Source organism: Arabidopsis lyrata, assembly GCF_000004255.2.
Source record: "Arabidopsis lyrata subsp. lyrata unplaced genomic scaffold ARALYscaffold_5, whole genome shotgun sequence".
Classification (NCBI taxonomy): Eukaryota; Viridiplantae; Streptophyta; class Magnoliopsida; order Brassicales; family Brassicaceae; genus Arabidopsis; species Arabidopsis lyrata.
Window position 1 is genome coordinate 21,090,806 of NW_003302551.1, and position 20,127 is coordinate 21,110,932.

General features: G+C 37.7%; 4 protein-coding genes across 4 annotated transcripts; 1 reads left to right on the forward strand and 3 right to left on the reverse strand.

Annotated features, from left to right (window-relative positions):
* Nucleotides 1-4,739: 4,739 nt before the first annotated feature.
* LOC110228574 lies at nucleotides 4,740-6,449 on the reverse strand. Its single transcript, XM_021026262.1, has one exon. The coding sequence runs from the start codon at nucleotides 6,447-6,449 to the stop codon at nucleotides 4,740-4,742; it is 1,710 nt and encodes a 569-aa protein (XP_020881921.1).
* A 1,155-nt stretch (nucleotides 6,450-7,604) lies between these two features.
* Nucleotides 7,605-8,997, reverse strand: LOC9312782 (protein MARD1). The gene is made up of 2 exons (XM_002878457.2): nucleotides 8,058-8,997; nucleotides 7,605-7,965 (listed from the first exon to the last, which is right to left on the reverse strand). The coding sequence occupies exons 1-2, from the start codon at nucleotides 8,786-8,788 to the stop codon at nucleotides 7,896-7,898; spliced, it is 801 nt and encodes a 266-aa protein (XP_002878503.1). The 5' UTR covers nucleotides 8,789-8,997; the 3' UTR covers nucleotides 7,605-7,895.
* A 2,445-nt stretch (nucleotides 8,998-11,442) lies between these two features.
* Nucleotides 11,443-13,257, reverse strand: LOC9314572 (F-box/kelch-repeat protein SKIP30). The gene is made up of 2 exons (XM_002878458.2): nucleotides 13,007-13,257; nucleotides 11,443-12,637 (listed from the first exon to the last, which is right to left on the reverse strand). Exon 2 carries the CDS (start codon nucleotides 12,627-12,629, stop codon nucleotides 11,592-11,594), a length of 1,038 nt encoding a protein of 345 aa, XP_002878504.1. The 5' UTR covers nucleotides 12,630-12,637; nucleotides 13,007-13,257; the 3' UTR covers nucleotides 11,443-11,591.
* Nucleotides 13,258-13,445: 188 nt separating this feature from the next.
* On the forward strand, nucleotides 13,446-15,915 carry LOC9314573. Its single transcript, XM_002876668.2, has 2 exons — nucleotides 13,446-14,935; nucleotides 15,225-15,915. Exons 1-2 carry the CDS (start codon nucleotides 14,739-14,741, stop codon nucleotides 15,388-15,390), a joined length of 363 nt encoding a protein of 120 aa, XP_002876714.1. The 5' UTR covers nucleotides 13,446-14,738; the 3' UTR covers nucleotides 15,391-15,915.
* Nucleotides 15,916-20,127: the final 4,212 nt, after the last annotated feature.

Genomic DNA, 20,127 nt, shown 5'->3' on the forward strand with positions numbered 1-20,127 from the left:
TAAGTAACAAGAAGTAACTATTTTTTGAAATTGTCAATATAGATTCATTTATCACAATGTTTTTACTTTGGATATCACGAACTTAACTATTTCAGTATATATATTTGTTTGTTGTGAACTGATTAATAGGTAATCTATTAGCTAAAATTAAAGAGAAAATTACAAGTGGTTGACAAAAAAAAAAAAAAAAAAAAAAGGAAATACAAAATATCGGCACCGTCAAGAAGTGTATAATAGACCTGACCGCACACGTGTGGCTTTTTGTACTTGTCATCAGTTTTTGCTTAAAATGGTTTAAATTAAATAAAAGAAAAGAAGTCGAATCCGTAATATAAAAGTGAAGGCAGGGGCAAATGTATATAGTACATGGATTTTGCTAAGATCTTCTTGTCTTCTTGAAATCTTTTTTATTTCAAAATAGAAAATAAAGGCAACTTGTGTGTTGCTGCCCCTAAAGAAAAATAGATTTATGTCGTGTAGCGACGACAATGAACATAATACGGACGAGAACCTCTGGCCGGAAACCTCCACCCCCATTCGGCCCATCTTTCTATTTGATAGATCTCTTCCCTTTTTTTTCCTTTTTCTTTTGTAACATTTTTCTTACGACAAATGATTTACCAACAAAAGATATTCATTTATTCCTTATTCTTCTTATACAATAAATTAAAGAGAAAAAAATAAAAAAAAAAATTAAAAGAGGTGGTCACGGGAAACCCAAAGGGACAGTACATTTTATTTTATTTTACTTTATGACAGACAGCATTGTTTCTTTTTTTTTTTTTTTTTTTTTTTTTTTTTTTTTTTTTAAAATTACTTAATTTCCATTAAAAAAAAAAAAACATACATAGCCCGAAGGCCCATGACGGCCACAAGGCCCAACAAAAAACTTAAAAACAACAAACACAACCCATAGGCCCAGACGACCACAAGGGGCAAACAAAAAAAAACCAGAGCAAAAAACGGGCCCAAACCCAAAAAAAGCAAACCAAACCAGCATTGAGCCAGCACGAACACCAACCTGACGCCTTTAAGGATCCTGGAAAAAAAAAAACCAAGTTACCAAGAGGGAAGATCCGAGAGGAACAGACGACTGAGCCCTAGAGATAGGATCCAGCCTCGCTCTGATGATCAATTGTATTTCTTTAATAATCAGCTGAGGAGTTCTGAAGAAATCGGAATGAATTCGCTCATTTCGCTCTCTCCAAACAAGATAGATCGTTGCCTGAAAGATGAGTTTGATGATAAGAGACAAATTCCTGGATGTAGTGGCAGTCTTTAACCAGAGGAGAGCATCCATGAACTGATTTGGAGGAGATAACCCCGCTCTAGTCATAAAGAATCTCCAGACCGCACCACTATACTCGCATTCGAAAAACAAGTGATCGCGAGATTCATCTCTGGTATTACACAGAACACACAGAGTTGGTGTAATCAAACCCCAACTAGACAATCTGTCCCTCGTATGCAAACGGTTCCAAGCAACCACCCAGCAGATGAAGGCATGCTTTGGCACCCTATCTTTAAACCACACCGAGTTATGCCAAGGAACAACAGCCCCATTAGGGTTAAGAGCTAACCACGTCTTAGCCGTAGAGAATACATTCGACGGAGCATGATTATCCGGCTTCCAAAGATAGACATCATCCTGTAAACAATCAATCATACTTTCGACATCCGGGAGGACCCTCTTGATTAAGTTGATGGTTGGATTTCTGCTGCGGCTCGAGGAAATCCACCAATCTCTTCCTCGCAGGCCGTCCCGCACCACGGCATTTATAGGCAGCCCAACAGAAGAAGGACCATTACTTCCAGTCAACTCGAGAAGGGGGCCAAGACCTGTCCAATTGTCATGCCAGAAACTCGCAGTGACTCCTGAACCAACATCACACACAAGGAAAGGCCTAGCCAATGGCCTTAATTTGCATAGTTTTCTCCAAATCCAACTGCCAGAGTTAGAAGGATTTAATTCCCAGAAGTTTCTGTGTCTAATCAGATTAATCCTCACCCAAGAAACCCATAAAGAACCCGCAGCTGTGAAAATAAGCCATATCAATTTTAAAGCCAGAACCTTGTTCCATGCAGCTAATCTCCGGAGGCCAAGACCACCACATTCTTTGGAAGTACACACAGTTTCCCAAGCAATCTTAGCACCTCTAGCCGAATTAGGAGCCCCCTTCCATAAGAAGGCGTTGCACATCTGCTCAAGCTTGAGAATACACTGATTTGGTAATAAGAAAATAGACAGCCAGAAATTAATAGTAGAGTATATCACAGATTTCAATAACTGAAGTCTCCCAGCGAAGGAAAGATGCCTCGCAGTCCAAGAGGAGAACTTGCTGTTAATTCTATCAAGGAGGGGCTGATAGTCCACTTTCTTCATTTTTTGCGCACTAAGAGGGACCCCTAAGTATCGGACAGGCAAGGCGCCGTGCGTGAGACCAAAACTCTCCGAAATTAAATTGTTCCTCTCAAAGTCTCCTCCATCAAGAAGCAGCGCAGTCTTACTCAAATTAATTCCCAGACCAGAACCTTTCTTGAAATCCTCCAAAATATTAAGAATCCCACCAATAGAAAAATCAGAGCCATCAAAGAAAACCAACACATCGTCCGCGAAGCTAAGATGCGTAATCAGAGGAGCGAAGCATCGAGGATGAGGAACAAAAAGCCCATTGACCGCTCCTCGATCCAAAGACTTGGCCAATATATCCATAACCAAGACGAAAAGATGGGACGACATAGGATCTCCTTGCCTTATTCCTTTCTTACCTTGGAAAAATCCAACAAGCTCTCCATTTAAGGCAATGCTATAAGAAGGAGTAGTTATGCAAACCTTAATCCAAGAGATGAAAATAGGAGGCAGATCAAGGGCAACAAGAATGTTGATTAGGAATTCCCAATTCACATTATCATAAGCTTTCGTGAGGTCTATCTGTAAGCAGCCTCTAGTTACTTCCCCATTGAGTTGAAAATTCTCCACTAATTCGGACGCTAAAAGGATATTTTCACATAGCAGACGTCCTTTAATGAAGCCTACTTGATTTCCTTGAACAGCCTGAGAAATGAATAGCTTGAGTCTCTTAGAAATTAGACGGGTTATGACTTTGTAGATGGTGTTACAACATGCAACTGGTCTAAACTGAGCCAATTGGTCTGCTCCAATCTCCTTTGGAATAAGAGTGATGGCCGTTGTATTAAATTTCCGGAGCAAGTGACCTGTTCTAAAAAACTCCTTAACCGCAGCGAGAGTACAATCTTTTACAGCTTCCCAAGCATCCCAAAAGAACTCAGCCGGAAAACCATCAGGCCCCGGAGCCTTGTTTCTAGGCATGGAGAAGATAGTTTGGATGATTTCTTCATCAGATGGAATGGCTGAGATTTTTTCAGCAAGAGCCTGATCACACCTGAAAGGATGAAGAGACCTGATACTATCCACAGAGAAGGGAGTAACATTGTCACTAGCCGACCCCAAGAGATGAGTGTAGTACACCTCCAACATACCCTTTATCTGATCAACATTCTCAACTCTGACCCCATCCTCTCTTCTAAGATATTTGATCAGATTTTTTGCATGGTGAGCCAAAACCGCCTTGTGGAAAAATCTAGTATTAGCATCTCCCTCCTTAAGCCATTTGATACGAGATTTCTGTCTATAAAAAGACTCCAATGCAACCGCAAAGAAATCCCACTTCTTTCTAGCAACATGCTCCTCCCTGAATAAGGAAGCAGAAGGGTTAGTCATCATCATGGATTGGATATCTTCTAGGGCAGTGAGAGCCTCTTTAGTGCGCTGTTGCAAGTTACTAAAACCCTGCCGATTTAGCAACCTACACGCCTTTTTTGCTGCCTTGAGATGTTCACCAAGCGTAAACATTGCAGAACCAACTGTAGTCTCAGCACTCCAGGCGTTTTTGATGATGCTCATGAACTGAGGATGAGAAGCCAAGAAGGAAAAATATTTGAAACATTTCTTAGAGACTGCCAGTTGATTGTCAAGTTGGATGATGCAAGGGGCATGGTCTGAGTCGCCTGGTGGATCAAAGATAGCAGTAGCACTTGAAAATGTAGAAAACCATTCTCCATTAGCTATTACTCTGTCCAGTTTCCTGATTATAGGATTATCGGGCTGGTGATTAGACCAAGTGTAGAACAGACCTCGGGAAGGTATGTCCTCCAAATCATTGTCCCTCAAGCAAGATTGAAAGTCCTCAAGTCCCCTCAGCGACGAATTTGAATGAATAATTGAGTAATGTTCATTTAAAGAAGCAATCTGGTTGAAATCCCCTGCCAAAATCCAAGCCGTTTCACACAAAGGAGAGGAAGCAGCCAACCTAGAAATGTCTTCCCAAAGAGGTCTCCTCTCCACCTCTGTATTTCTTCCATAAACAAAAGTAACAGCAAAGGACTGCAAGATGTTAGGTATCTTAATAGAGCACATCATCAACTGATCAGTCCTGCTGAACACCAAAACTGAAACTGACGGATCCCACACAACCCAGATCCTCCCAAGTTCAGAGCAACAATAATTACTATCCATCCGCCATCCCGGCAAAGTTGCAGCCAAAACAGCGCTAGCATTATTCTGAGCCACATGAGTTTCCAAAAAACAACCGACTAAAAGATTATTTGAAGCCACCCAGCTTCTAACAACACGTTGACGAGAACGGCTATTTAAGCCTCTTATATTCCAAAAAAATATCGTCATATATATAACAAAAGGTTTTGTGAAAGCCCTGCTTTCAGATAAGAGACGGTTCAATCGGGACTTCATCCCGAACCGCTGTTTGAGCTATCAGATTTGCAGACCGCACCCGATTATGCCAGATCTTTAATTGTTTTTTCTTTGACTTATTTGACAAACTGTCCCAGTCAGGAGGGAAGGGAAAAGCAGGAACCTGAACCTTGTCTATTTCTGCTTTACTCTCCACTTTCTCCACCGGCATTTGATTCTGAACCACTAACTTCAGACCCTCAACAGGAATGGGCTTACTACTGGATTGGATATGAGAAGTAGGCTTTATATCCGACTTCGCTACCCACTTCAGCTTTGCTCCAGTAGCCGTCCCCGAACTATTCTTTGCCTTAGGATCAAGTAATGGTCCAATCAACTTTGGCGGCAAACTAGAAGAACGCTTCTTGGACCGAGAACGTCTCCTTTTGGTTTTTGATGAAGCAGCTTCACCCTTCGAACCCTCATCAACCCCCAGGTTACCAACAGTCCTTTGTGAAGGATTAAGAGAGATAGTAGGATGATTAATTTCCTTAGACCCTGCAGGCTTGACTTTCTTGTAAGGGAGTTTTTTCTGCAGTGGTTTTGGACATCGACTCAGCAAATGACCATATCTCCCACAGTTCAAACACTTCGGGGGAGGTCGAGGATACTCCACCTTAACCTTAGCAATATTACCTTGCACATCCCGAACAACAACAGTAGAAGGCAAGGTCGACTCCAAGTTTATAACCACCTTCACCTTTGTGAAACCAATGTTTACCGGGTCCAACCAGGACTTCTCCGTATGCAGTGGCTCGCCTATACCGCTAGCAATCACACTGATTCCTTCTAATGAGTAAAGCTGAGGAGGGACATTCCTTAAAATTGCCCAAGTTGGAGCAGTCTGAAGCTCCTTTATCTCGAGAGGACCGTCTGGGGACCAATGATAACAAGTACACGAACAGTTACCTGCTTGCCAAAACCCAATGTCCACAACCCACTGTCTCGTATTTGGCGAAGGTATGTAGATGAGCGCTGCAGTGTCGGAGAAAATTCTGACCGTTATGTTACCAAACTTACCCCAAATCGGATTCAAGTCGGTGAATATCTTCCCTGGAGGAGGACATAAGCCATGAAACTGGGCAACAATATGTCCTTTCCACATCGCAGCCGATTTCAAAAGGACTGAAGGAGGAGCCACCACTACTGGTGTACCATCTTCAAGGAAGGAAGGAGGATCCATCTGTTTCAAGTTTCTGAGGGAAGCTTTAAACTTAGAAGCCCACGGAAGATCAATTGAGGAAGGAATCGTCTCAGCCAACAGAGGTAGGCTGCTTGAGGAATTGTGAACATCAATTGGAGATGCATTGCTTGGAGCCACAGTGGAGGAGATCTCAGACACTAGGCAAGAAGCCGAAGACATACAATCCTTTGATTCGGGAAGCTGAGCAGATTTGCCCTTAGCCTCAACCAAATCGGCTGGAACTTGAGGAATCGAAACTGAAGTGAAAATCGGAGACCCCAACGAGACCCCAGGAGACGGAGTAAGCTCACTCTTCATCTCAACTGGATTAGGAGAATCCGCAGCCACAACCGAAGGAGAGAAGGACCCATCGATGACCGGAACAGAAGTCCTTTCATCTTGAGAACCCGACCCCGAAGAACAAGCTAGAACGCGAGCGAACTTAGAAGGAACAGAAACCCGAACAGACCTCGAAGACTTTTTCTTCTTTGGCATTGGAAGATTCTCATCTGCCGGCGGGGGGCCGGCCGACGGCGGCGGCTGCGCGATTAGGGTTAAGAAAATCTAATCGCAAAAAGGTTCTCCAGAGAGAGAAAGCTCCGTTTGATATCCTTAGTATCGACAGCATTGTTTCTTCATATGTGTATGTTCATTATTCACGAATCACTTGATTCACAACAAAAAATATATATATAAAAGTGTCATAATATCATACCAATAAAAAAAAAAAAAAAACGTGCTTCAGAGTCTGAACACATTACCACATTTTTTGGTATCTCCTATATGGCTATATTCGACCTTCCTCTCTTCAGTGTTAACATCCATGTTGAATATTTTATCAAGCGACTGGCTAATTAGAAAAATAAACTTAAACACGTACTGACACAACTTGACACTTTTTTTTTTTTTTTTTTTTTTAACAATTACAAAATGGTTCCGTGAATTGGGGCCTTCTAGCTGCTCTAAATACTATTAAATCTACGTACGAGCCTATATAAAAGGGTCCTCAACATTTATATATCTGTCTTGCCCTGAGAGTCTGAGATGATTCATGTGGTCTCTAACCTCATTACTTGCAGACTCTATTAACGACGGCCCATATCAGGCCTGTATTATTAGGGCCCGTCTAATTATGCTTGATATAGCCCATCGGTATTTAACCACTACATCCCCTCCCCTGCCTGCATCTATGGTTGGTTTGTTTGCGATTAGAGTGTATATATATATTTTCCTGTGTTTTTACAAATACATGAAGAAATCATTTCACAGGATAAAGCAAGAGTTCAATGGCTTCCCAGAAACCTTTCTCGATTGAAAGATGAGTTTGAGTTCAAAATCTAAGGTAAACTGTAACAAAACTTGATAATTTATTTTAACTTGGCGCAGTCCAGTTAATAAAATTAAATAGAAAGCAAATGGCCTTATAGCAATAACAATAACATTGCCTCTACAAGACGCATAGAGCCACCACGAGATAAGGAGTCTTCAAAATGATAGATAAGGAGTCTCGATGCCTGCTTGGTTAAGTTTGTATGTTGAGGCTGATAAAGCCTTTGTTGTATTAAACATTGGATGAATGTTAGGTTGAACTTGAGCACCAGAACAAAAGAAAAAAAGAAGAAGCACAGAACCAGTATTGATGCTTTTGAGTTTTTGATTCAGATCGTAGTAATCTGCAAATTTATGATATTATTCAGCCCTCCAAGTCCCTCACTCTCATGACACAAAGAAAAAAAAAGTTATCAACTCTCTCTCTATCTTTCACATATCTGCAGGCGAGAAAGGTTATGACTAGAAATACAAATACCCCCACCAAAATAAAAAAAAAAAAAAAAAAAGAGATGCAGAAGAAGCAGAGAACTAAAAGAATAATACAAAAGTAGATGATGCTGTGACAAAATCAATATAGCAAAAAAAAAAAAAAGAAAGAAGAAAAGAGCGCTAGGTCTCCATTTGATCAAGAAGCATCTCCTGGTACCTGCACTCGCTGCTGCAAAAACCTTTCTCTCCTCTGCACCATAACCATATTGTAGTTAAGTTTAGTTTTGGAACTCTATGATCTGATAAAAGTCAAACATCTATGTATAAAGATTGTGGACGGACCTGTATATATAGATGTCCTGTTTCTGGTCAAGATTCTTCTTGCAGGTGTAGCAATAGCTTAGAAAACTATCCGTGCGCTTGGTCTCCATAGCTGGTGGTGGGTGTAAAGGAACAGAGCAAAAAGGAGTAGCCTCCACGAAAACAGAGTTGTCGAAGATATGAGTGATGGTTGGGTTTGGACCGTGGGATATGACGCGCGTGTAGTCCTCCGTGTGGTCAATCTCGCTCACGGCTAAGACCTTCGTTTGGACACAAGGACTGAGTTGTCCCTGTCCATGACCAGGATATCTCATGCCGGTTTTAGTTCCAAAATCAGCTGATGGGATCTGGACTCTGAGCTTCGACCCGAAAAGGACCATCTTGTTGACAGGTTTCCTCGAGTGGTCTCTGTTACTGTCTGCGTACTTGACGAGATCGGCGAGGCCAAAGACGTCTGCTGTGTGAAAACGTTGGGGATTAGGGATAGTGGGCTCGAAATAGGAAACGGGTTTAGGGATTTTGGAGGAGAAGATGGATGGGTTAGCTTCGAGGATTGACGTAGGGCTGACGAGGGAGAAATCAGAGTCAAAAGGAGTACTCATCATCTTTGAAGTGAAAAACCTAAACTTTGGAGAGCAAAAGAGAGATGATGAGCAGTGGCAAGTGCTAGGCTTTGAAGATGGGGGTTGATCAGCCATTAATAGAGATGTTTGTTTCTTGGTCACGGCAGCTCTAGGTTTGTTTCTAAGCATAGTTAAAGACAGGTGAGGGTAAGGATCATAACTCAGTAGCTTCCATGGAGAGAGGAAAGCAATGAGGATTTGAGTGTGTTCGTAAGAGAAAATATCTAAAATGAAAGAGAGATAGAGAGAGTGAGAAGAATAGAGAGAAGAACTGGTACAATTATTGGAAAATTCTGACTGCTTCTGGTCTTAATGGGGTCTATCCCTCACACTCCTATGAAATGATTAAAAGTTGCTTTCACTTATCTCTTTTCTATCTTCTTTATTCCAAAGAGTGAGTGAGAGAGAGAGAGTACTGATGTCGAGAGAAGGGGACGTTGTGGATTTAACCAAGAAATGCATGCAACTTTACCGATTTACCCCTTACATTTATTAGCACACAGAGAGATTGCTCTCATTCATTTCAATAATATTCGATACATTATTCATATTAGGGACCGTATATGTAACTCTATCGTACTTTATTTTTTTTCCGTCTTGGATTAACAACATTCATTTTGGGTCGACAATAAAAGATTGGAAACATCTTGCAGGATAATCGAATTTGATTAGGTACACTTAACGGCAAAACATTCATTATTTGTGCATTGATGTTTGGGCCTCTCTGAAAACACAGGCTTTCGTTTTTTTTCTTTTCATTTTTCTTTATTCTGAGTTATTTATTTCTTACAATTTGTATCCATTATTATATACAGCATTTTGTCATTATTTCGTTTGTCTTTCTCAAATCATAATTCACTTTTATTTGGATTTCTTGTTTTATTAATCAAAGAATCAGTGACGTTATTTAAAAATGTAGGAACAATAATCAGTGAATAATGTACATGTTAATCTTTACTACTAAAAAACAGTTGCGTGTATAAAACACAAATGTAATCAGAGAGGGCCCACAGTTGCACCTGCTTTGCTTAATCCAATAATTAAGATCTAGTTTTAAGCGCCACGTGTGCTTGTCCACCAATAAACGTTTGATTGAATGGTCTTGATGCGTTTTACTCCATTACAATACAAATGGAGTATACAATAATAACCACTAATTTGACCAAGAAATTATATAACTCGTCGATGCCAATTGCAATGCAACTACTTTTATTGTTGTTGATCTTGTTTTTCTCGAATCCCATCTAACTATCGCATTTTTATTGTTTAAACTCGTCAACTTCTGAATAATTCTAAAAAAAATTTAAGCTATCTATCATACATAACTAATAAATTTGTTTTGTTTTTTTTTTTTAACGGATGATAGATACCAAGATTGGAGAAAAAAAGGAGTTTCAATTTGCAAGATTATGTATAATCAGCCACGTAATTGAACCTAAAAATAATAAAATGGTCATTGTCAACCATTAACCAACGCAAAAGAAAACATATATAATTGTTAGTAGGGAAAGAAAAGTAATGTATTCGGAGATAAGAAAAAACCCGTTAATACTATAGTAGTGATATTTGTTTATTACGATAGAGGAAGGAGTTAGTGATAGGCCCGTGGGGCTAAGGATGATGTAGACAGGAGTGTGTAGCCGTGTAGGTCCTCTCCTCCTCTACGGTTTTCGCTATTCTATTTACGTTGTGATCATATTGGGCTTTTCTTCTCTACTAGTGGGCCCCTGGTCGATTTGAGCTTTTATTTTATTTTTATGATTGTTTACCAAATAAATTTTGTGTGTGTGTGTGTGTGCGTGTCTTGTTTTCATGCCTCAAGGTCTTCTTGCCTCAGTTGGTGTTCTCTTTTTCTTTTTTCGGATAAATCTAATTTTATGAATAGACAGAATAGCGCGATTCGATTAAATTTCTTACAAATAAGAAGAAACAAATAGCGACTACTCACTCATCCATCTATGCCAATTGAATGTGTAAATTTGTTTTTTTTTTTTTTAAAGTTATGTAATGAGTGTGTCCATCGATTCCGTAATTGTTTCTGTAACCCATTCGGTCAAACAACTTTGATCCCTTAATCACTACTACTACTACTACTACTACCATAAGCATACGTATATGCTTACCTCCCAATCCAATAGACGTGACTATTTAAAGATTGATTTTCTTCTAAATCACCTGACGTAGAGCTTAGAAAATAGTAGATATTGGAGTGGAATTAGCACAAATCATTCATTTGATTCGATATTAAATATTTATATTTCTTTCCCTTTCATGATTTCTTTGATGACTCGCCATCTTTAATCTTGGTTATTATTAATTCGAAAGTGGCATCGAAAGCATATGATCTAGCTAATGAAGGAGAGGTCCCTTTTCTTAAATCATTGCTTCTTTGTTTATCATGTCTTAAATCCGAATCAATAATCATCACTCTTGAACTACAGAATTGTAGAGCTTGAATACCAAAAAAATTTATTTGTGTTAATGACCAAATATCTACATGTTCAAACCCATATTGCTCTTTTTGATTGTGTAAGCCCAACACTAAATAATCCCGACATATATATAGCCCAATCAATAGGACTAATAGAGCAAACCCATATCAATTAAATTTTCCGATTGATTTTTTATTTTTTTATTCTTACTACAAAATAATCTTTTATTAGGACATGGATTGATTGTTTTAAGAACTAACTGTATACTACAATAATACAAACCAGGCTATATATGTCATGGTAAGTTTTATCTATATGTAATCTGCTTTGATGGTATTTTCTCAAGACATAGCTGCTGCCATTCCTTTATTTTCATTTCTCAAAAGAGATTTAAAAACAATAAGATAATCAAAACATTTAACAAACAAGAAGAAAATCAAAGACATACAAAACAAAACGAAAAAAGAACAGAAAGACGTCATCCTGAAGCCACATTCCCATCAGATTGTCAACTGCGTGCAGCCAAGGATCGTCCCACGACACCTTGTCATCGGGGCCACCCTCCGCCACGCCGGACGATCATTCCCAACTGTCAAAACATCAACGTCTGACAACGGTTTGATGTCCCAATTGAGCCTATCAGGTCCAATCACTCCTCCTACGATCAAAACCTCTTCGCTCAAACTCGTCATAGCCATACCAATCCTCCGCTTAAACTCTGAGGCCGATGCAACCATCTTCCACGTGTCACCTTCTTGCTTGAACACCAGCCCATGGCTCATCACGTAAAGCACGTCCTCAACAACCGCCATTGGACCTTGCGGCCAGCCATAGTCTTTCACAGCCCATCCGAGTTTAACGCTCTCAAGAACCTGCACCGTCGATAAGCCCTTGTGCAGGACGTGAACTTTCCCGTTTACCACTAGACCCGAGCAGGCAGAGTTATGTGTCCGGTGGAGATCTGGGATGGATGTCCAGGCGTCATTCTCAGGATCATACATCTCTGCTCCAGATATGGATTTCCTGCAAGTAGTGAAGCCACCAGCAACAACAATCTTCCCTTGAAGAACGCAACAGGCAAACATAGCACGAGGCAAGAGCATCGGTGCGAGAGGAGTCCATCGTCTCAGTACAAAGTCGTAAGACCAGACCTCATCGGTTGCAAAGGTGCCGTCGTGATCCCCGGTTAAGGGATTGACAGCATCGCTGCCTCCGCCTAAGACAAAGAGCTTCCCGGGGGTAGTGACGGCACCGAAATGGGCAAGGTGGCGGATTCTGGAAGGAAGGAGAGGGAGAGTGAGCCAGCGATCGCAGTTGGGACTGTAGACTTGCCAGATGTTCTCAGGGTCGAAAGCACAGACGCAGAGGAGATGCTCAGATGAGCGGACCTCTTGACGGACTCGGAAGAGCTCAGCACTGCGGATAGCTGCTCGCCAGGAGCGAGACACGAGTTCTAAATTGGGATGAAGGTGTAAAGGCACATGAGCGAGGCATCTCAGAGCCACTGCGTCTGGAATACTTTCCAGCAGCCCAGACATTGTTGTCGCTACAAGAAACACATTGATTGATCTCATCAGATACAAGAAATTCAAAGCGTATAAAGTTGGGGGATCGATAATGTGTGAAGTAAAGCTGCGAGAAACTTTTTTCACCGTAAGACCTAAATTCTTCTCTCTTTCTTTCTTTTTCACAGCAAATAATCGATTTCAAATTGGATTAAAATAAAACCCTAAAAATTTGAGGCGAGAGAGAGAGAGAGAGAGATTGGGGTCCGACCAGAACATTTAATCGAATCCAATGCAAAGCGAAGGAGAACAACATATGGGGAAACTTAGACACTGGAGTCGAATTACAAAGAAGAAGTCGCACGCTCAGAGAATTATTAGCATAATAAACCGATTTGGGGGTAATTTACCTGAAGCGCCACAAGAGGGAGGGAGATTGATGAAACGCCAAGGAGATTCTGATATCTCTGGAGAAAGTTAGCCTTGTGATTTTGCCGGAGAGACAGAGACGAGAATCGAATCGAATCGAGGTTAAGGAACAACAAGCAAGGAGAGAAGAAGAAGAAGAAGAAGGTGCTTGCTTGTTTTAATGAAGAAGCAACGTCGTTTTATTACTAAACCGATAATCATCATCCCGTTTCTTTCTTTTGCCCCTTACCGTCTTTTTTCCACAAAAGAATATCAATCAAAACGTTTTTCTTTTCATACAAATATTCTTTACGTTCACATGTGAGAAATTGACACCAAGCTTGTAGAAAACAAACATACAATATTCTCTATTTTGGTATTTTAATAAATCTCATCCTTCTTCTTTTTTTTTTTTTTTTTTTTTTTAAATAGATAAGATACCAACCAAAGGCCCAAAAAAAAGCACGCAAGCCCAACATATATGGCAAAAGCCGAAACAGGCTCGCATGCCTAACATACATGGCAAAAGCCGAAAAAGACTCGCAGGTTCAAGATAGAGGAGACTGAAGCACAAACGCTAACATACCGAAGGGAGAGCCGGAAGACCTAAGAAAAAACCACCTGATACAGACAAGAAAAAAGATCACTGGAAGATGGAAAACCATGTAGCCAACAGAGTTAACGCCAGTGGAATGGAAGGCTACTCCCTAGATAGAGGATCAAGACGCGCTTTGACTAACATCTCTAGATAAAGGGATAAATCTCATCCTTGCTAACATCAAATAATACATATTTTACTTCTGTCATTTGTTATTTTTTACAAGCACATCATCCGATATCAAATTCGCTTACTTCAATAAAATGCTATTTCATTCTATTTACTTCAAAATCTTATACATATGTTATTTATTTTTAAAATTTTGTTATTTTCGATGCAAGTAATTACTCTTAACAATGCTTAAAAAAATAAAACGATTAACAGTGAAATAATAGTAGATAGTTGAATAAAAACTGAATGCAAAAGTAATTAAGCTACCCGGTGTGGGTTAGAACTTAGAATAGTAGAGTCAAATTATGGTTTAGTTTTTCAGTCAAAAGATATAAAAGTCAGCAAATCTTTCAATATTAGAATCTTAAAATGACTAATATACAGTGATACTAATTTTGTTCTTGCATACCACCAACTAATGTACAAAGATAAACCAAATTTGAATAAAATTTCCAAAATGCATAGATGAATAAAGGGAACACTAGAGTGAAAATGGAAAACTGCTATTCAGAAATTGGTATCCAAAATCAAATGGGGGGAGACTTCATCAGCTTAGGCTACAAAGCCCATTAAAGAAATAAAAAAGGCTATAAGGTAAGAAATCTTGTATTCAAAAGACTCGAAAAATACACGTGTGGACTGTTTGACCCAAAAAAACAATACACGTGTGGAACTTTGTGCGTACGGTACACGTGGACGCAGAGGATCCTTACCCAAAAAACAAGAATGGAGTAATAAATTAGTTTTGATGACGCGTCTATTTACTGAATCATAATTGGTCCACATAGGAAATCCACCGTGGTCCCCACAGTGCCTATATATATATTGAGAGAGGCTCATTGATTTGACGGCTCTTTCTCGCTTACCAAAACTTTCTCACTTGTCTCATAATAAACCCAAAAAATCAGGGAATTTCCCAAAACCCTAATTTCTCACTCGAATTGCCTACCCTCCTCTCTCAATAGATGACAGATCTAATGGTTCCGAGAAAGAGACCGCGAGCGCCAAGCTTCTCCGATAAGCATCCTGATGAGTACGTAGGTTCTTCGGATTGGTTGCCGGCCGAGAAAGACAAGGCTCAGGTTCAGGTCAATAACTTCCTTGAGCTATGCCGTTTCTGCAAGAAGAACCTGCGTCACGACGAGGACGTTTTCATGTACGGGTCTGTTTTTTTCACTTTCCCTCGCTGCTCTCCTCTCATATATATATATATATATATATATATATATATATATATATTAGTCTTCCTCTTTTATCTTGTCTGGTTGCTCCCTCTTGGACATTTCCTTTTATGAATTGATTCATTCTAGTTGTTTAAATTCCGACTCTCGAATTGATATGATAGTTTCATATACATTCTAGTATCACAGTTAGGGAAGGTTGTTCTTTCTGGATTATTACATATATAGTTTTTGTTGCAACCATATGTGATTCTTTTGGCCAAAATGCAGATACTTTGGGGCATTCTGTTCAAAACAATGCAGAGCAAAACAGATGGCGTTGGACATCTTTAGGGAATTCCCGCGACAGAAAGCAATTGCTAAGAAGGGAAGAACCTCTAAAGATGAAGTGTTAGAGAGGATCTCATCATCATCATCGTCACGCTTTTATATATAATTTTGTATTTGATGATGATTCAGTGTAGATGGATGTGTGCAACAAAAAGCCCTTTGTCTCGTTTTTTTAGGGGGAATTGGCTTACCACTCTCACAAGTTTGCATCGGCATTATTATTACATCTGTCGATCAAACTTTCTCTACGTTTTTTTTAGGACTCTCTTGTTTAAGTCTTCTTCTTTGAACAAACCAATTTGATGTACAAGTGTGTTTTCTTAGGGTGGGTATCACAGCCTCTGATTTTTCTTTTTTCATTAATCCAAAAAGTATGTCTTTGGCGTTTACACTTTTGGGTGTCTCGTGAACTCAGAGAGGCTTTATGCCCTAGACTCAAGAGCTTTCGATGTCTATCATGGACTATATGATCGATCATGGAGATTCAACAAGAATGAATTTTTATAAACGGGCCGTGTATCGGAAGCCCATAAATCAACAATGGGTAATAAGAGGAATCGTTGAGTGGGCCTGTATTTGGGCACATTATCATTTGTCTCGCCCCTGTCAATTTGTAGGACCAAAAATGTTTTAAAAAAAAAATAACAATGACCCTTGAGAAAAATGAAAATAGCCAGCCATACGTAAACCCTCTTTGCTGGAATTAAATATGGTAAAATATTTATACGAACGAAGGAATATTTCTAGATTCTTACATTTACACTAGTTTTTAACCCGCGGTACACCGCGGGGCTATATTTTCTTAAAAAAATCAAAATGTAATTTGTTTGATAGATTATTTTGATTGTTAATTTTAGGATTTCACCCGTGGTATACTATCTTTTATAAATATCAACCCAAACCCGTCCCATCATATTACCCGTCCCGTGAAATTAAACATCATTTAGTTATTTTTCTTTTTAATAATACTTTTATTTTAAAGCTATATAATTCAAGTCAATTTAAAAATTTCTTTTAAATGGTTCCCATAAGATATATATACATATATATTAAATTTGTATAGAGTTGAAATAATATTAATATTACAAACTTTTTATATAATTTAAATATTATAAATATTTTTAAAAATATGCAATATATATTTTTTGTTATTGAATAAGAGGATATTATGTGTAAGAAATGTAGAAAATAAGAGTTTAATATTTTTACTATGGAGTCGCAAGAAAAATCTTTTATTTCTATACATGTTATTCGTTTATTAATAATAAAAGAAAACAAATCCTTTAAATTAGATATTAACTAAAATAAACGCACCATAATTACTTATTAAGTAACAACCAATAAATTTCACCAAAAAATAGGTAACAACCAATAAATTCTAAACGCAGTAATTAAAGAATGAAATATTAAAAAAATATATCAAATAAGATATAAGAATCTTAAAATAATTGAATATCTAAATAATTTAATTGTTAGTGTCGATTTTAATGCCTTCATTAATGTGGATTTTTTTTTTTACAGAGAAATATTTCCTAAAGATTATCACATTAGTGACTCAGAAAATTAAGGAAGATATGAATTTATGATTCTCGAAATCGTGTTGGTAATATCTTTAATTAATATTTTTCAAATTTAAATAATTAATGCCAATGGCATTCATCCTTAAATACATTCCAACTCCAGGATTTATTTGCTAAAAGTCATCCAAAAATGTATATATAGATAAAAAAAAGGAAATTGCAAGAATCATGGCGTTATTTCCCGTTATTTGGAGGTATGACGAAATCCAAGCTATTTTTCTTATAGATAAAAAGGAAACAAGAATTTAATTGGTTGCCAAAAAAAAAAAAAACTGTTTGACCGTATCTCTCGTGTGGATATTATATTAGATAGGCAATGACCTCATCTGACGTAGTTAATTTCTACTGCTGACAGGAAACTTGGAACAGAAGCAAACGTCGAGGCAAATCATTTAGTAGAATACGACGTCATTCCCCCTCAAAACAGCTAATTGATTCTCTTACTTGTTATGGTAACTCTTTAATTTTAACTGTAATAATGTTTCCTCTTTTCTTTTTTTGAGAATAATGGTTGGACCAAATCGATGACGCACCACCCCTGACCTCTTCTCTGCCAGTTTACCCTTATTTTTTTCTCTTTCAAAATTTATTAGTTCCCTTTACGAATTTTTGTTAATTACTTATTGATGTTTTGACTTATAAGTAGCTCATCACAATTCACAAAGATGTAAAAAGAGAGAGAGAGAGAGAGAGAGGCATATACACGTCGCATCTCACTTGTTCTCGACAACTCCCCATTCAGTTTACATGCAAGTTCTGTTCTGTTCTATATCCACTGACGTCAACCTCTCTCTTGCAGACGCTGACGTTGAGCTTTCTCTCCACGTGCACCGCAACTCTCAATACTTCTCTTCCACTTCGACCAAGCCAATAATGACAAACAATATTTTTTGTATCCTAATTTCTCTATTATAACGACTTGTTCATTACTAAAGTGCTATAATGATACAATTCCTTACATTTAACATTTAAGGCAGATAGCATGTATACAAGTATAAAAAAAGGCAGATAGCCAACTACTCAAATTTGTAGTTATATGATGAATTTTAGTTTTTCATTAATCAACACAACACTCACCCACCGGTATCTAACTATCTATTAAATACATTTCTTTATCGCCAATATTACCTAATGTCTCTACAAGAGTCCAAGGATCAAATCTTATGTTACAAATTGTTGTCATCAACTTGCCTAACAATCAATTTGAATAGCCTTTACTTTGTTTTTATGATTGATTTACTCGCAAATCCCATTCGTCGTCAGGGATTCACATGGAGGGATATGATATAATAATCTATATATGAATTTTGATTATCTTTATTAAAAGATAAATTACTCATAACAAAGCTAAATATAAAATGTTGACAAAAGAAGGAACCAATATATAACATTGCCATATATTTGTCAATAACAACATATCAAATCAAACACGGATCGGGTTCGTAGGTTAACTATCCTTCACAAAACTTTATTTCTTTTTAATTTGGGTAAGAAAAGACTAACCTTAAGATCAATCATTCGTTTCAATATATATATAATCCTATACACGATAATCAATTATTAGAAGCTTCGAGGGATGAGGATCACATGGAAATATCGTTTTCTAAATTGCTATTATGGAACTTGCCTACAAGCCTAGAGTCCTATATATATAAAAAACAAAATTATGTTGGGTGTATTAGTTAATGTGTCACTGTCTTTCTAAAATAAATGTTGTTCAGTGTATTAGTTAATATCTTCCAAAATCAATATATATATAGTAATGTAATCGAATGGATATATGTATATGATTATATAATTTATAAAAGTAAAGTTAAATGGAGTTATAAGAAAGTGAAAGCGACTAGATCCAAGTAGACAAATGAATTGATTTGGTATTTTGGCAGAAAGGGTCGAGTAATGTTACGACATAGCATGTGGTTGTGATCTAATTTATAGGATCTTCTCATCATATCCAAATGCGAAGAAGCTTCTTTATCTACTATGCATGTAGATCCATCACAAACAAACCATGGAACAACAAAATTCATTATAATATTCGTACATGCCGTAGTTCTGTATTCCACTATAGTAGCAATAAAAAAATGGAAATAGAAAAAAGAAAATGGGAATAAGACAAAAGATATTAAACATAAGAAAAGAAGAAGAAGCAAAAAAAGAGGAGAGGATGGGCAGTGAAAGTGCGTCCTCCTAACCTTCTAATCTCCGCCGTTGCTCAGACCAAAATATCTACCGTCGGATATGTCTCTTGTTAGATGATATGAATGTTTTCTCTTCGATCGTATTTTTTATTGTTTGAATTTCTACGAGCCGTCGGTATCATTTATTTCCGGCGAAAATAGTTTACTAAGGGTGGTCTCTCAACTCTGTCTGGGGAAGGAGACAAAAATCTGTGAGGAAAAATAAAGAAAGATCCGACGTGGCGAATAATGTAGGGTTAAAGGCAATCCAAAGCGAGACACGACTCTTTATCTGATCCTCTCCTCTTTACTCATATACATTCGTTTACTTCACTCGCTTCTGCCTGGCGCGTTTCGTCACAAGACCTCTTCATAAAGTAAGTACAATGCACGGAAATACATAACTATCATTTTTATTGTCATTTTCTTGCAAACAAATGGAAAATTATGAGAAATATTCATGTCGATAAACTACTCACCAGCTGGTTTTATTGATGGTGATTTTTGTCTTACACTCTGATGTTCTACACATTTTCACCTTTTTCTTCTTCTTTTGAAATTGTTTTTTTAGGTTTCGTATATGATTCCGCTTTTAAAATAAACAAATTCAATCATACATACATCTCTTCTCTTGACCAGAAAAATAACATCCCAAACTAAAGGAAAGCCCAATATTGAGGAAGTGCTTTTTTTTTTTTTTTTTTTTTTAGGGAGAGAAAAAGCCTATTGTAGAATCGAAAGTACAAAAGATCATTCTTCGAGTTTGACTCTCTTTTTTGAATTCTCACTTTCAAGATTGAATTTGCTTATTAATACTTCCTCCGTTTTTTTATAAGTTATGTTTTAAGTTTTTAATTTTGTTCTTAAATAGATGATGTTTTCAGTTTTCGATGCAAAATTAATTACTTTTTTTATTGGTTTTGACGATTTATATTTTGTAGATTGTTTTTTTATTGGTTGATTAAATAATAAATGATGTTTTAGTTTAAAAATAAACAAAAATTAAATAATTTCTAAATCGATGTGCATTCTCTTAAAACATCACTTATAAAAGAATGGAAAAAGTATTTTGTTTTACCTCTT